At 37.2% G+C, this 17,869-nt stretch overlaps 1 protein-coding gene across 1 annotated transcript in view; it reads left to right on the top strand.

Annotated features, from left to right (window-relative positions):
- Positions 1-17,869, top strand: part of CSMD1 (CUB and Sushi multiple domains 1) — a 2,090,911-nt gene that overhangs the window by 1,935,970 nt on the left and 137,072 nt on the right. The window contains exons 48-49 of the mRNA XM_054498773.1: positions 3,892-4,038; positions 8,005-8,193. Of these exons, the coding sequence (XP_054354748.1) occupies positions 3,892-4,038; positions 8,005-8,193 (336 nt within the window). The remainder of the gene's footprint in view (positions 1-3,891; positions 4,039-8,004; positions 8,194-17,869) is intronic.

The raw sequence follows: 17,869 nt of genomic DNA, 5'->3' as shown, positions 1-17,869 counted from the left end.
TGAATCAAATTGCTTGTATGGATAGACATCACTGAATCAATTAATGTATTTTCAAAAATGAATTAATAAACTGGAAATTAAACTCACATTTTTATATATAGAAACAGGACTGGAGAGCAATATTTTCATTTTCAGAGCATGGCTTTTTAAATGTGTATATTAAAACAAACATACATTATTTACAACTTTTTCTTTAATCTGTAGAGTAGAGAGAAGTAACTCATTAGGCAAGTATAAAAATGGGGTTTCTCTTATTGTGGAAGAAGAGAGGTAAACTCTACTTGAGGCCTATTGGGTATTCTACAAAAATTAAAATGTAGAGCATCCAGCCTCACAGGCTGTATGTCTGTGTTTCTGTTTGTGTATATGTAGACATATATATCCCTACAAAGGACATAAAAGTATATTTAAATAATTATTTTGAACTTATGCATGTTCTTTTGTTTCACAGTAGTTGAATCGAAATATACTGGCCATGCTTTTAAGTCTCTTACTTTCAGGAGCTAAATATTTATCAATAATTTATGCACTCATGGCTTGCAATTTGATCTCCTACAAATTTGGACAGATAGCCATTATAAACAACAGGCAAAATATATTAGAGGCAATAGCATAATACTTGCTGTCAAAATTATCAGAGATCAGTGACTAGGGTTGTCTGGTCTTAAAGTTTTTTCTACAAAGTGAAAGGTCAGAGTTTTATATGAATATGTTTTTAAGCGATGACATTTTTGTTGCAGTAAATGTCATGTTCGTATCTCTCTGTCTCTCTCTGTCTTTTTTTTTTTTTGTAAGACAGGCTCTTTTATAGTTCATAGGTTGACCAAAAAACATGTTGAATATATTGATTTTAAACTTTATTATCTCAAGAGTATGTTACTCTCTATGGCTTAAGTAGTGGATACCCCATAATACTTTTTAAAACACAGTGTTTTAATCATTATGAAACTCAATTGAGAAGACTGTCAAAATTAAAATTACAGTGTACACTGGTGGAATACTTAGTTTCCATTTTGGTAACAGAAATGGATACCTTCCTTTACTGCTGTGCTGGTTTTCTGCACATGCCAATTTGAATGTGTGCTTTTAAAGACTAGTCCTTCTAGAAAGTTAGTTACATTTTAGACGAAGAGAACAGATAGAACATAATGAGGGTTCAGATGCTGGATTAAGAACACCTAAAACTGCCAGGCTTGGTGGTTCACGCCTGTAATCCCAGCACTTTAGGAGACCGAGGTGAATGGATCACCTGAGGTCAGGAGTTCAAGACCAGCCTGGCCAATATGGTGAAACCCTGTCTCTGCTAAAAAATACAAAAGTTAGCTGGGCACGGTGGCAGGTGCCTGTAATCCCAGCGACTCAGGAGGCTGAGGCAAGAGAATCATTTCAGCCTGGGAGGCAAAGGTTGCAGAGAGCCGAGATTGTACCATTGCACTCCAGCCTGGGAGACAGAGCAAAACTCTGTCTCAAAAAAAAAAAAAAAAAAAAAAAACCCTACAACTTTACTCTTGAGTTCTGTCATTAAAAATGACATTTCAAAATATAAATTCAGGTTAATTAATTTCCCAGTGGCATTTTATCTCAGAATATACATTATCCTTTTAAACACCAACAAGCAAACCAACATACCAAACACGCTTTGTCTTTGATTGTGAAATACCAGCCACTCTTTTGCAGGGCATCTCCCAGGAAATTTAGCCATGACATTTTTCATAGTGACAACTATTAATATCATTTCTTCTCATCCTCCTCTCTGACCAAAGTCAGCGTTGCCCAATTATTTAATATGCTAGTTTTGAGTTGTAGTTTTTTGTTTGTTTGTTTCATATTTCTTTCCTAGGGCTGCCATGACAAAGTGCCATAAATTGAGTGCCTTCAACAGATTTTTTTTTTTTTTTTGAGACAGAATTTTGCTCTTGTTGCCTAGGCTGGAGTGCAATGGCACAACCTCAGCTCACTGCAACCTCCACCTCCTGGGTTCAAGCAATTTTCCTGCCTCAACCTCCTGAGTAGCTGGGATTACAGGTGTCTGCCACCATGCCCAGCTAATTTTTTGTATTTTTAGTAAAGATGGGGTTTCACCGTATTGGCCAGGCTGGTCTCAAACTTCTGACCTCAGGTGATCCACTTGCCTCTATCTCCCAAAGTGCTGGGATTACAGGTGTAAGCTACCACGCCTAGCCTCAACAGAAATTTATGTTCTCACAATTCTAGATGCTGAACCTTTAAGTGGAAGGGGTCAGCAGGGCGGGACTCTCCTCCAAGCCTCCCTCCCAGGCTTGGAGATGTGGCCCCCGCTCAGGGTGTGCCTGTGTCTTAATCTCCTTTTCTTAGAAAGACATCAGTTATATTAGATCAGGACCTACCCATACTACCTTGTTTAACCTTAGTTATGTCTTTAGGGACCCTCCCTCTCTCTCTTTAAAGTCACATTTCCAAGTCCTGAGGGTTAGGGCTTCATAGGACTTCAATGTGTAAATTTCAGGGGGACCCAGTCTAGTCCATAACAGTCTTACTTGAAAAAAATCATGAGAACTGCTCCAATTGGGAGTTACACAGTGAGTGGAGTGTGGTTTCTCTGTATCTTTGCACAAATAAAATTTTATGTATAACGACAAAGACAGGTGTCACTTTACTTCATAGCGTTTGTATTATGAACCACAATGAGGGCTGCATTCTCCCAGTCCATAATGTGATCCCTAGGAGTGAACTGTGAAATGCAAAACACCATGAACACTTTTAAGACTATGAGATAATGCTGAGCTCATTAACAGAGTAGCATCATTGGCAAGCCCCATTGCCATGAAGCAATTTCTCCTGATAAATGGCTTTGGGTTATGGTGATGAGGGCAATGCCGGGTGACCCTCCACTGTGCTTTCTTTTCTTACCTATACATTCAGTGTTAACTTTGTTGTTTTTAAACAATTTCAAATACCATAGACAAGTGAAAAATGAAAAAACTAGATACTAATTTCAGGGCTTTTTCAAATTTACTTTAGGCCCTCATCTTATAAAGAAGCAATGTGTACAGGTAAATTCAGAAGCTTCACCCATATCCAATTCCACTTGTGCCTCTCCTAGAGGAAGTTAGTATTCTGAAGTTGGAGTTGCGTGGGTCATGGTTATGCATGTTTTATAATTATTTATCTGTCATCTACATATACACATTTTATGTATTGCATTTTTTTATTTTTTATATAATTGTTATCCTATTATATTTATCTCTAAATATATATTTTTAGTAATCTGTTATATTAAGAATTACTTATGTGGATATGTGTATTTCTAGTTTGTTAATTTTAATGCTGTATGAATCTAATTCTTTTTCATGGAATCTTCAATTCTTTTTTTAAAACTCCAAATTACTAGTTTGATCTAAAATTTACCATGAGAAATAGTGTTAGAATACACATGTTCACTATATAAATAATACTTGCGCACATGTGCTAGGGTTCATAGAAATATAATTAAACCTTCAATTTTACTGGATATTACCAAATAGCCCTCCAAAGTGATTCTACTACTTTACACTTCCACTAGTATTACATGAAAGTTTCTGTCTTCCTGTATAAGTACAATATTGTAAATACTAACAACAATACATATTACTTTCATTTTTTTCAATTACTGCTGTTTTATAGATAAAGCTTATTTAAATATGACGCCATTAATAGCATATGCACCTGAAATTCTTTTTGTACATTATTGTCTTATTTTTTTCAGAAAATCTATCTGTCACTATAGCCATTTCGAATTTGTTGTCCACTTTTGTAATAATTATATCTGTGTATTGCACACGTAGTCTCCAGTGTAATCAAAAGCTAAACCTAGTATGCATTTTGTAGGTGCTCACTCATCTCTGAATGTTTTTGTTTTTCTGTTTCACTTAGGTTCTTCTGGGCAAAGTCCTCTGCTAGTAGTCTTAAGTGGGAATCATACTGAACAATCAAATTTTACAAGCAGGAGTAATCAGTTATATCTCCGCTGGTCCACTGACCATGCCACCAGTAAAAAAGGATTCAAGATTCGCTACGCAGGTAAGTAAATGAGGTTTAGATTTTATATAAAAGTATTTTAAAACAGGTGATTTTCATTGAATAAAACAATTTAAGTAGAAATTTACAATATAATCCTAATTCTTAAAGATTAATAATTAACTACAATAGAAATATGTGATGGGGAATTATTCTGAATGATTCCTCTAAACTACATTAGGAAATTTGTTGCTTAATATTTAGAATTTTATTGTTAAAATTACAAACTGCTGAAATTCATATTATAGAAAGCAAAGACATTTTCCAAAAGATAAACTAATATAATCAAAATTAATTTTAAAATATGTTTAAATGGTAAGGAAACAAATAGGAAAAGATAATTGTATTTCTATTAATTGCATAAGTGATGATAATCTCTTACTATTAATAGTTATGTTTTTGTATCTATCTGCAGGTCTCTTTATGTATGATTCACACCACATATATGTGTATATATATATATTTGTACAAATAAGCATATACATAATAAATATATGTTTAATATATATATTTCCTTGTCAAAATGTAAATTATTTTGCCCCTTCTCTATATACTTTAATCATTCTCTGCCAGCAGTGATTTATATTAACTAAATCAATTAGTAACAAATTGATCAAATCAGTCAATATATTTATTAGACATTAAATCCTGTATACAATCATCAATAGGATCTGACCACACTATTCTTTAAACTTTCCTACAGAAGCAGTAGGCAGACTCTTAATTCCTGAGCACATTTCAATTACTAAGCAGAAAATCTAAACTTTTCTCAAAATCTCACTCAGCAATACCCTTGACAACTTTCAAGTTATGTTTTCCCATGAAAGATGCTCATTGTGTATGGGAAGTGAACGATACATGCTGACGGAGGATTGTTTATTACTGTGTTGGTGTTTTACATCTTTAGGGACTAGGAGCGTCCAAAGGGAAAAACAGGAAACAGTCTTAAAACAGCGTTTTAAGAATAAGGTTTCAGCTCACTCTGGCTGGTAGACATACAAAATGGTAAAAAGCATCAAGATTTTGAAAGGCCCTTGATGTGAGGATAACAGGCAAGAAATTCAGACATTCTTCCTCTGGAAGGTTTAATAAAATATACTCAGACCTTTGCTACAAAGACATCGATGCAATGATGTGATTTGCATTCAGCAAACTCCTTGTTCCAAAAAATAGATAGCCAGACTCTTAAAGGTGTTTGAATTTTTCCAATGTGCAAACATGGTCAGCACAGAGAAAATCATGATGAACATAATTTATCTTGTTTTACCTGCAAAGAAATTCTTAGTAGCCTGGTGATATGATTATACCTTCAATTGTGAGAACAATGATCTCTATGTCTTTCAAAAGGTATTTTCATTTGTTGTCATACCACAAGAAGAGCCTCATTGTTAAACTGTATTGGGAGAAGAAGACTACACAATTTTATGTTGTTTAAGTGGAGAGAGAAAGAGAGAAAGAGAGGCAGATAGACCCGTATGTGTCATATGTGAATGTAAAATATTCTTTATCTATCTATCTCACAGCTTTTTACTTAGAATTGATGACTCAGTGATCTCTGCTAGGTCAGCATCAGTAATTTTTGAGCATTGATTAAATGAAAATGTCCCTAAAATATTAAGATGTGGCCAAGGGAACTCTAGCCCATAATATGGTCACATGACCACACATTGCATCCCCAACATGTATTTGCCCTATGCACGTAACTCTTGATCATTCAGGCATAAAAGCAATATAATGAATCACCATAATTGAAATCTGAGTTAAAAAAGACAAAGAAATTCCTGTCGAACAGTGGTTCTGGACAATTCCATAAACTGTGCTAAGTGCAGGCTGAATTAGCAATGTCCTTTCGGTACTATGAGAAGCAAATGAAAGCTTCCATACTGGGCGGGTCAAAAGTACAGACTGGTTTGGCATTCACAACAAAATTCCAGAATATCCACCTGTCCCAGTCTTCTCTTACCTGGGTACCCATTAGACTTTTCATTCTATATCCCAGCTTTTCCAAGGCTGCACCCGCAGAGTGGAAGGACTGGGCCCTGCTCCTCTGAATTCCTCTTCCCGCAGCCAGGAGTTGGGCTGGCGGGCCCCCTGCTCCAGTCTCTCTGTGTATTCTGTGCTGTGGTTTCCCCTTTGGGGCCCTTCATGTCCTATTCTAAGTGACTTAGGAAAGAAGAGGTATTTTGAGGGCCTGGCGGTCGAAGAAACACAGTAAAAGAAAATGGAGCCTTATTGGAATCCATTTAGAGTTAGATGCTCATCCTGCAAATTCTCTCTCTTAACAAATGGAGCTGGGTCATAAAGCACAGGTGACACCCAACGAGCCTCATGGTCTCACTTCCTGCAAACTTTATTTAACTTATCTATGACTTTGGAGAGGAATCTACAGTCTGATTGTTCCTTCTATTTTTTATTAACTTTTTTTTTTTTTTTTTTTACTAGCACAGTGATTCCAAGCCATTGGTATTCAGGGTGCCTGATTGTACTCATACTTTGTCTAAACTAAGTATTTTGGTTCATTCAAAACTTAGAAGAATTTGGTCTAGAAATAACTGGAGGTAGAAAATGGTGTGGCCAATGGAGCTGTGAATCAAGAGATTCTTATGATAGTGGATTTTCACTTAAGAAAAATCAGCCCATAAAAAAAGGAAATGGTACTTCAGAGGCTCACCCAGCTGAGAATATTCTCTGAGGACACTTCTCGTAGGAACATGGTTGACAGCTGAGGCCAGACACATAGATGTTGCTTCTGGGCACCACTATGATAGAAAACCTTCAGAAAGTTTCTTCTGAATGTATTTCCAAGGAAAGGAGCAATGTTAAGCATTCAGACCTGCATGTGTGTGCTTTTATATGGAAGCCCCAGAGGGAAGTGGAAGATCTAAAATTCTTTAAAAAGAAACTGAGAGTTCCCAGTTCTTGACGACCTTCTCTGTTGTATTGTTTAAATTCATCTGAAGTGAGTTCCTAGGATTTTGTGTAGTAGTGACCTCTCCTTGTGTGGATGAAGCAAGTTTCTTTGTCTAAATGTGTAAATAAGATGCAGAGACTTTTAGCCATAGAAATGTGACATTCTGTGTGAGTAAAACTATTATTTTAGCAAATGCCCGTCTCTAGTTTTAAAATGTCTCCTTACAAAGAGGGATGATTAAAGCTATTGTGAGATTGTTATTGACTCAAGAGAATGCATTTTCTTCAAAGATTTCATTCAAATCCGATATGTTAAAAAAGGTTAATATCTACGTCATTGTGCAGTCCAGAAGTTTCACTGAACAGCCACAAGGAAAAAAGTTAATGGCCTTGATTAAGAAAATGTTATATATTTCTGCTTTCTGCATTTTAACAATACTTAAAAAAACATGGAGAATATTTTTGTTTCAAATATGATGCCTTGTGCAGTACCCTATCACTCTTATCCTGGTGACAGATTTGCTTATTTAAGTAAGTAACCTGCTTTAGAGAGGTGAATGAGGTCATTCAAAATGATCCTTCTAGACCAAGTCAACCTGCAGCCTGTGGGCTGCATACAGCCCAGGGTGACTTTGAACACAGCCCAACACAAATTTGTAAACTTTCTTAAAACATTATAAGATTTTTTCTGCAGTTTCTTCTATAGCTCCTTAGCTATCATTAGTGTTAGTATGTTTTATATGTGGCCCAAGACAATTCTTCTTCCAGTGTGGCCCAGGGAAGCCAAAAGATTGGATACTCCTGATGTTTCTCACAATACCATAGTCAGAATCCTAGCTTCACATTGACTCAAAGCTGCAGATGATCTCAACTTCAGAGTAAGAGACTTGCCTCTTAGACTCTCTAGTTTTGGAATGCTCTTTAGAACAAACTTACATACTGGTGCTCATTTCCTACCTTTTGGAAATCAGAAGTCATTCATTTATAGACTCTCACAAAGGCAATGGCACTGGCCATCTGTTTGCTTGTTGACTTATTTGTGTGTGTGTCTGCCCACAGCACCTTACTGCAGTTTGACCCACCCCCTGAAGAACGGGGGTATTCTAAACAGGACTGCAGGAGCGGTTGGAAGCAAAGTGCATTATTTTTGCAAGCCTGGATACCGAATGGTCGGCCACAGCAACGCAACCTGTAGACGAAACCCCCTTGGCATGTACCAGTGGGACTCTCCCACGCCACTCTGCCAGGGTAAGAAATGCGTTTTCATCCCCAGCCTTGTTTCCTGTGTATTGCTCTCATTTTAATCACTCTCTGAAAATAAATGAAGCACTGACTAAGAATAAAAGGTAGGGAAAAATTGAATATTGGCTTATAACAGTACGAATTAAACTTCCAGTGGCCATGCAAACTTTCCTGACATGTAGTTGTATAGCCTGAATTTGGAGAAGGGTTGGACATTCATTAGATCCTGGGTCAAGTTATTCTAACACTTACTTGTATTTTCTCTTGAAGTAAAAAATATGTCATCCGATTTAAGATTCGAAATATTTTTTCTTTACCATTGTATTAATTTAAAAACATTAATTTCTGAAAAAGTCATTTTCTTTATTTTAGTTTAAAAACTCATTCTTTGAGCCATAAGCTCTGTATTTGATTTTGTTTTGTTATTTAAATCTAGGGCTTGTTAAAGTTGATTTCAATATTTCATGCCTTTTTTTGCATTTTATCTATCATGTGCATAAAAACCAGGTTTTCAAATAAGGCATTTTAATTTTAATTGAAGGCTTTGAAGTCATGAAATTTTCAGTTTTGTCTTATCAAGGTTTATATTCATAATGAATTATATTCGTCTTTGAAAGCTAATTATGATTTCTGAGTGAAAGCTCATATTGGCTCTCTTTTTTCTCATTTTCATTAGATATTAGATTTTCTGGTATTGTTTTGTGAGACAGTAATAGATACTTATCACAGTTATTGTGGGTGCCTTTGACTGTAAGAAGTTGATCAGACACTTAGCCTGTATTATTTTTGTTTTACCTCTAAAAATTCTTATTTAATGTAAAATAAACATAGAGATAGATTCAAGCAGCTTACTTCATTAGGAATGATTAGAATGATAATTTTTTTTTCTTTACAAGAATACTTTTTCTTTTAGAAGAAGATATATTTCTCATTTGCTTTAAATGTTCTATGACTCTGTTTATAGAACAGAGTCATAGAATCTATTGCTGAAGAGACCCAACTTCAGCTCAGAGAACACACCATGGTATCTGCCCCGCTGGTGCTGGAAACAGAATGCTGATGACAGAGTCACAGCCCACACGGCAGCCTGGACACAGGAAAGGGATTCGGTGGAATGGGCAGAAACTCCTGAAGTCATTTCTTGTCCTCTAGAGGCGGAGTCAAAATAGAGCCTAAAGAGAATGTGCTCTCCAGGCCTAAGCACAAAGGGGTACGGAGAGGGACCTTCATGTCTCAAAGGGATTCGGGTGATGCCAGGCTCATGCCAGTCCGTCTTTCTGATCGATAAGCAAGGAGTTCTGGAAACGGTTTACGAGGTGGAGACATGGCTTATCCTTTCAGTAAATGGTTGAGAAGGATTAAAGGATGTCAGATATATAGGTTTGGGATAAGTCTTGACTTCTTTCTTCTTCTCCCGTGGCCTCCCCCGACCCCAGCAGAACTATTTAATGCTAAGTTAAATGATTCAGAAATACAAATAGTGCACACTGCAAATGAGGCTCTTCCGACATCTTTGCAGCTGTGGCCAAGGAATCTGTGGGAACATGATCAGGGTGTCTCTTCTTTGTGTGGAGCATGGCAGAGAGGCAATGGCTTTGTGTATATGGGATGCTAGAATGCACACCACGTTTTGGAAGAAGAGTAAGAGTACCTTCCTTCAGATTTGTTCTTGGCAATAAATAAATTACCTGACTTTGTTCTCAAATTATAAAACATTTAAGAAGTATCATTTTTCTAAAACAGACCTGTGACTTTCTACACTTCCTGTTAACCTTTCTGTTAACTCAAGAGTCAATACGGTTTTGTTTTTTTCTTCATACATTTTGACCTTTAAACTTGGAGGCATCTTAAAAACAATCTAGTCGAACTACTTATTTTTATGTATTTGAAACTGAAACACATAAAAGTTAAGGGATTTCATAATCATAAAAATGTTGGTCTAGAATTCAGTCTTCCTGGGAGCCTGACCATTGTTAAAGTGGAATTTTCCTTGCCAGAAGAAATTATCCTTAAAATAGAATCTTGCAAATACTAATTCTGAAAGAATCTATATTTTAAGCACTTAAATTCATTTCCTGTGTAAGACTTCTTTTAGTCACCTTTTAGATATTTATAATTTGTGTAAAATAGCATTTTAATTATAATATAAAATTATTTTCATTATATATAGATTGTAATGCTTAGAACAAAACAAAATGTAGCAAAAAGTAGGATTTTTGAACATTAAAGTTGTGTGGTACAATTCAATCAGCATTTTTATCATTTTAAAAACAAAATTAAACCTTTAAAATGAAGAGTAAAAATGATTATCTGGATAAAGGCCATTGAAAAGGAATTATAAAAGTTTTAAATAGCATAAGGTTGTACAACATATATTGGCAATTTATTCCCCAACAGTTTTTGCTTATGCTTAAAGAATTGTTAAAGTTGATTTAGCTATATTAAATGTAAAATAGAAATGTGTGATTTTTGTCATGTGCCACAAAGGGAGATTTTATTTGTTTAGTATTAATTACACACTTTCCTTTTGTTACTTTTAGAATGTAGATTTTTTTTTTTTTTTTGAGACAGAGTTTTGCTTTTATTGCCCAGGCTAGAGTACAATGGGTGTGATCTCGGCTCACGGCAACCTCTGCCTCCCAGGTTCAAGTAATTCTCCTGCCTCAGCCTTCCAAGTAACTGGGATTACAGGCACCCACCACCATAGCCGGCTAATTTTTTGTATTTAGTAGAGATGGAGTTTCACCATGTTGCTCAGGCTGGTCTCAAACTCCTGAGCTCAGGTGATCCTCCTGCCTCAGCCTCCCAAAGTGCTGGGATTACAGGCATAAGCCACCCTGCCCAGCCCTAGAATGTAGATCTTTTACACACTGTATATACTTCCCTAAGTTGTAGAAACACTTTGGCCACATATGACAGAAAGAGATTTTGTGGGTTTTCAGCTGCTTTTCTTTGGCAAATTGCATATGGTGTGTTGTGGATTATACTAGAAACCTTCTCCCATCCACTCACAGATATGTTGAGCAGTTGTGTGTACTGACCCAAGGAGAAATGACAACAACAACAACAACAAAAAGATCTGTTTCCTTCCAAGGGATTCACAGTCTAATAATGAAAAATAGAATTATAGGCTGGGTGCAGTGGCTGACACCTGTAATCCCAGCAACTTTGGGAGGCCAAGGTGGGTGAGTGGATTGCTTGAACACAGGAGTTCAGGACAGCCTGGGCAACATGGTGAAACCCTGTCTCTACAAGAAATACAAACATTAGCCAGGTGTGGTGGTGTGTACCTGTAGTCCCAGCTACTTGGGAGGCTGAGATGGAGGGATGACTTGAGCCCAGGCAGGAGGCAGAGGCTGCAGTGAGCCAAGATCATGCCACTGCACTCCAGCCTGGGAGGCAGAATGAGACAAAAACACATATATATAAAAATTATGGTAACTGTCACCGTGGATGGACAGCATGACCTGGAATATAGAGTTGCACATTTGGCTGTGTATAACAGATTAAGCGACATCCTTACTGATGTGCAAATAGGACCCTTTGATGACTGCCTCAAAAATATATATAATCAGAAAAATTTTTTAAAGTTATAGATTCAAAAAGTTATTTTGAGGCTGAAATACTTTAAAAAGAAGAAAGCACTCTGATTATCAACGATGTGTTGCTCTTTTCCTCTGGTGTTAAAAATAAAATATTAAGGGAACCCTATTTTCTATTTGATTCTTGGAATCTTAATTAGTAATTTTAATTTACAAGCAGAGATATATGACACTTAGAGAATTTTATTTTCAGTTCTTAGATAATTGAAGACATGTTCTGTCTTTTTTAAAAAACTAGCATTTTTGTTTAAAGAGAATTAATATATATGGAAGAATCGTCACCATTTATGTGATCCTGAATTGCTGACAATTCATAATTATGAAATAAAAATGAATAAAATAAAAGAAAAATGAAATATGAAACAAAAGACCAGGTGAGCTCTTTAAAATGTTTAGAACTCCACATGGGAAAAACAATTTTCAAAAACCCCAGCTAAATTAACACATCACCACATCTTCGCCACCCAAATCAGCACAGAAGTTTTCATGATTTTATTTTTCCCACACACGTTCACATTCGATATAAAGCTGGGACATGAGAATCTCTACATAGCACATCTGTAGGGATAAAGTTACAGGTTTTACCTCTGAAGCCTCTAGGCTTCAAGCACACTGTCCAAAATAAAAGTGGATGCAAGGGCTATGTTTATGGAGAGGGTATATTTTGTATAATTTCTTGACATGTTTCCTTTTGTATTCAAGAACACAGGCAAAGCGATGTTAACTATGTGTCTGTTTTTGTAGATTAAGGTTGTTGCTGTGGGTCTGAAGCCTCATACAAGTATTAAGGAAGTTATGCCTGTTTTCTTTTCAATTCAAACTTAGCTCTGAGTTACGTGCTGCAGGCAGGTACCAAGGTGAATAAAAAATATTCCCAGCTCTTATGGCTCTGCTAGTCCGGAGGGAGAGAGTCTTATAAACTAATAAATACAATTCAATATGATAGTCAGCAGGAATGGATAGTCATCCAGCGGGAGTAGCACAGAAGGTCCAGGATATTGGGACGTCTGAGCTGGAATGTGAAGGGGACATGGTGGAGGACGATGGGTTGGAGAAGCTGGCAGGAGCAGCCCATAGAAAATCTCAGCTGCATGTTTACGTGGCTTTCACCTTCTGTCCTTGCTCGATGAGACTCCATTAAAGAGCAAAAGAGATACAATCCCATCTGCGTTTTAGAAAGCTTGATCTTTCCGTGGCATAATGAATGATTGGCATGCATCCTGTCTGGAAGACACGAGTACTTAGCGGGTTATAGCAATGTGTGTTTGAGGGATATGAAGACTTCTAGAAATACAGTGAGAAACAAGTTTTGCATGAAAACAGATATTGGAAATACTTAGGAAACAGAGTCCACAGTCTCTCATGAAAGCAGGTAAAAAGGAAGAGATAAATCTGGGATGACATATGTTGGTGGGGGGCTTGATTGCTGGGAGTATTTGGTGCCACTCACTGAAATAAGGACCGTGTGAGGGAAAGGAGGCTTCGTGAAATTGATTTTGATATTTGTGCTTCAGGTCCAGGGGGCAAGCGGTCTCCAGTAGTGACTCTGAGGCTAAGAAAAGATGGAGTTTTAAAAATTACCAGTAATGAGGCAGTGGATTTTAAATTAGTTTAAGATACTGGGTGCTTCATTTGCATTATCATATTTGACTTTGTAACTTTTATAAGGACCAATCGAAATGAACAAAATTGTAATTAAAGAAAGACTGTGTGCTGTAATAAATTTCAGACTAGGCAGCTCTGCCACAAAATAAATAACAGTTTAGACTCTGACAGCATCTCACATTTGGTCAAAAGTGGTTATAAATCCTGCAGTAAATCCTATAGAAGGTCATTGAGATAACTGGGAATGTAATTACTGATGCAAATGTTAAAATATTTTAAGACTTCCACGTCCAACTTAAAGGTCATCATAGTTATTTAATTATTTTATTTGAAAATTTTTATTTGAAAACTGTAACAAATGAAAAATAATTTTAGAAAATGGCCAATATCTTTTTGTGGCCTTGGGAAGTTAAAATCTGTATTGATCTGTTTGAATATTACAGTTATCCTTGGGTTAACATTATATTTTTTTCTCAATGATTTGAAAAGCAGTCCATTTATTCTTACATAAAATAAATAGAATTTATAAACTTCCTGAATGCATAAAGGACATTCGTTCATCTCCTTTACAAAAATATCTAGAAGAATATATTCAAATAGTTACTAAAATGCAACAGCTACCTTTTAATAAATAAGCAAGATCAAACCTGGAATGTTGAGCTCATTCTCTTTTAGGCCCCCCAACTACCAATCTTATAAACCATGTGGATGCCACTGTGCCCCTCGGACCCGGGCAAAATACCCTGCCCCTTGTAGCCGTTTGGTAAACATTTTAAATTTAGAAAATCACTAATCCATGACTTTCTAAGATACATATGTGAGAATATTTTTCCTTTTAAAGATTATTTAGAATTGGCTTTTGTTCTCTTCTATTTTAATTCACTTTTTTTTGCCAATGACATTGTAGACACATCAAATTTTTAGAGAAAAATTACTCGGATTTGAAATCGGAGGATACATTATGAGGGCCATCCCCCTCCAAAGTAGCCCCCAAAAGGCCAGGGAGCCCTGATCTCCCTAAGCCTACTTTCTGCCATGTGAAATAGAGATTTTGATATCTACGTCCCAGAATTATTGAGAGGATTAAATAAATAATATAGGATAAGCCGTCAGATATTACATGCATGCCAATTATGATTGTTAGGTCTCGAAGGGGATTTGGGAGGCACCCACTCCAAACCCATCCCGAATTGTGGGGTTCAAAGTGGCAGGCCCCAGGCCACAACCCGGACAGAGCTCTTCCCAAGACCCCTTGACGGCTCGGTATTAGCTTCTGGATTCAGCAAATAAAAGTTTCACTATCAATTGTCTGTGAGTGAGAAGATGGAGCCGGCAAGATGTATTTTATTGGTTTCAGGGAACTCCAGGTTGTTTTTCTCACTTTGCTTGACCTTTTAAATTATTTCTCTCTGAAAATCTGTGTTGGTTTTTATCGTCCTTGATAAAGCCAAGCAGATCTTCTGTCCTCAGGCTTCATTTCCTGCCTTAAAGCAAGAAACTCTGCCAAACAGCTGTTTCCATTATCAGCACGCTAATCTTATTCATCTTGAGGAGAAGCCTGAATTAGAACTGAAATTCTCTGTGTTATCTCAGAGATCCAGTTAAACTGGCACATCAGAGTGCACTGCTTTCAAGTTCCCTGGTCAAAGAGAGAGCAACTCCCAGGCAGCTATTTACTTTCAAGGTCTGGTTCTCAGAGCCTTCTATCAGCTGTGGCTTTTGCTTGGAGTGGAGTTTGTCTATTGTTTATTTATGATTTGCTAGCATTTTGCAGGCAACAAAGAGTACAAAAAACAGTCTTTCTCACAAATTACATGATTAAGCTTCTGTTTTTAAAGTCAGACCTTTTAGATAGAGACAGCTGCCTATATTCTGCTTATACATAGCATGGCAAAGGACACGAACTGGTGCAAAGAGCTGGGTGGAGGGGACAGAGGATGCATGTGGATATGTCTGTGTGTATCTCTTCAATCCTCATAGATGGTGTTGCTCACAGATGATGTTACCAGAAACAAAAAATACCTAATTATCTCAGGTGGGATTTAAGCTCCAGTCTTTCAGATTCCAGAATCGAAGCCATTTGCATTATACCATGCATTCACCCCCAAACATGTTTGCCCACAGAGAGGGCATCTCTCAGAGGAAACTGGCCTTTTACTTTATACAAAATTTTTAAAACAACATCATTCTCAAATGTTAGGAGGATATGTTAGGAGACCTGGCATAAATGAATGAATTGAGGTATTTTGTAAATCTTAAAATCCTTCACTTATGAACATAAAGAGCATAGGTAGTAGAGACTTTTATCTTGATTTTTTTATATGTATATCTATTTGCTTCTATTTCATTATCAACCTTCTCCTCTGTTTTGTGATAGTAATACAATATTTCTAGACATTTAGATTTCATTAGAAACTTACATTTAAATAGGAATTTCTGGGATTTTAAATGTCAAATCACATGCTATGATATGTATGTGTGTGTGTGCTTGTGTGTCTCTCTATATATAGACATACACTTTTATATAGGTTGTAGGCATTATGTCAGCCAGATTGTAAATTATCAGAATGTGAATCCACACAGTCCATAGAGCTCAAACTGGCCAACTCCCATCAAGTATATTATAAAATGAGGTTTATCCCAATTGCCCTTGCTTAAATCTACCTCACACATTCTTAGGGGATTTGAAAGGAGTGCTTGGGTACAGTACTGTGCAGTTGCACAGTCAGGCTCCCGCAATTGAATGATGGACTCCTCCCATCCCCAGCATTTGCTGGCTGTGTGACCCTGGACAGGGCAAGTGACTTCACTGAAGTTCTTTATTTGCAAATGGGCATAAAGGTGCTCCCCCCCTGTTTTGAAGGATTAAACGCAAATGTTGGCATGAAACCTTTATCATACTGCCAGGTAAGAACAGGAGCCCAACAAAAAAGGAACTCTCATGCCGTCAGACATGTTTGCACCCAGGAATGTTTTTGGTGCAAACCTGTTGGTTGGCTGTCAAGCAGAGTGTTGTTGAATGTCAAGTCAGCAATGTTTAGGTAACTAAGCTGGTAACATACTTCCCTTCTTGTTCATGGTAGCTGAAATCAGACATTGGCTCTCTTTTCCTGTAAAGGGCCAGGTAGACCTTCAGTCTTTGGGGATCATATGCAGTCTCAGTGGCATATTCTTTGTCTTTAAATTTTTCACAATTAAAAACAATGTAAAAGCCATTGTTAGCTTGTGTCCAAAAACAGGCTGCAGGCTGGTTTTGACCCGCAGGCCATAGTCTGCCAACCCAGGATCAAATTAATCTTCCAAGATCAGACTGAAATGCAGAGTCCAACGCCATCAATATCAGTTACTTTCTGCAGATTGCAAATTATATGTCAGGCATTTTACTGAAGACATATAATTTTCCTCTACCATGTGCTAAAATCCAGCATGTGTATTCATTAAATTAAATAACGCATTTCCTCTGTCCATGCTTAGCACACATTGAGCATCCCAAAATTTCACATATTCTAACTATGCATGAAATGTGGTTAAGAATAAAAGCAGTATTGCAGTCAGTGGAAATGTGCAGAAAGGGTAATTTTGTATAATAGTAGTAGTGATATGAGGACCTTGACCTTTCTGCACAAGGAACTGCACAAAATATGCAAGTAATAATATTTTATACAAGAATCAAGGGTCCTATGCATAAGAGTGGCTAATAGAGATCAACTATGTATCTCACACATTTTAAAAATGCTATAATGGAGTTTAATGTGCTTCGCATGGAGAAATAAACCTGACATTGAATACTCAAAATATTTCACAAAGCAAACAAAGGGATAGTGTGAGGATAAAGGAAATGGAGGCAAATAGAAGTGGAGATGAAAAAGTCAGCCCAGAACTTTCTACTTCAGCAGGAGGAACTTTGAAAATGACAGCTCCTAAATCAGTGAAAGGCAAAGAGGAGTAAAGACAGTGAAACGCCCTGTGTGCAGTTTAAGATACCAGCTGACATTGAAGGATAGGTTATGGTCTTTCATTGAAGAGGCACAGCAGCAGCCTCTACCTGTGAAAGTGACAGTTTGAAAATGTCAGTCCCTGGCAGAAAGAAGAGCAGCTCTGGAGGAAAATGTGTAGGCAAGCCGGGGTGGGGGCTGCAGTGGGTAAGACCCCGATGGGCATGCAGGCGTAAGCCTCAGGCTACTTGGGAAGTTGGCTTTCCAAAATTCTTAAAGTGGAGATAACCGAGGCAGGAAAAATAAGCAAACAATTCAAAGGAAGTGACTACTACATGCTGGAGGTGGCTGGACCTGCCAGCCGGGGTGAGGCTTCTGCCCAGAGACCATCACAGGGAGAATGAGTGCTTTGCTCTGAGGCTGGAAGGCAGGTGTTTATGTCCATGTAGACCACATCAATGCAGACGGTGTGCGCTTTGCCTGTTTTCCCACCTTTGATGCCCTGTTGTCAAGGTGTGGAGTTGCTTCTCATCTTCTCAT

The sequence above is a fragment of the Pongo pygmaeus genome, chromosome 7 (genome assembly GCF_028885625.2).
Source record: "Pongo pygmaeus isolate AG05252 chromosome 7, NHGRI_mPonPyg2-v2.0_pri, whole genome shotgun sequence".
Lineage (NCBI taxonomy): Eukaryota > Metazoa > Chordata > Mammalia > Primates > Hominidae > Pongo > Pongo pygmaeus.
This window is presented reverse-complemented; position numbering and strand designations above follow the sequence as displayed.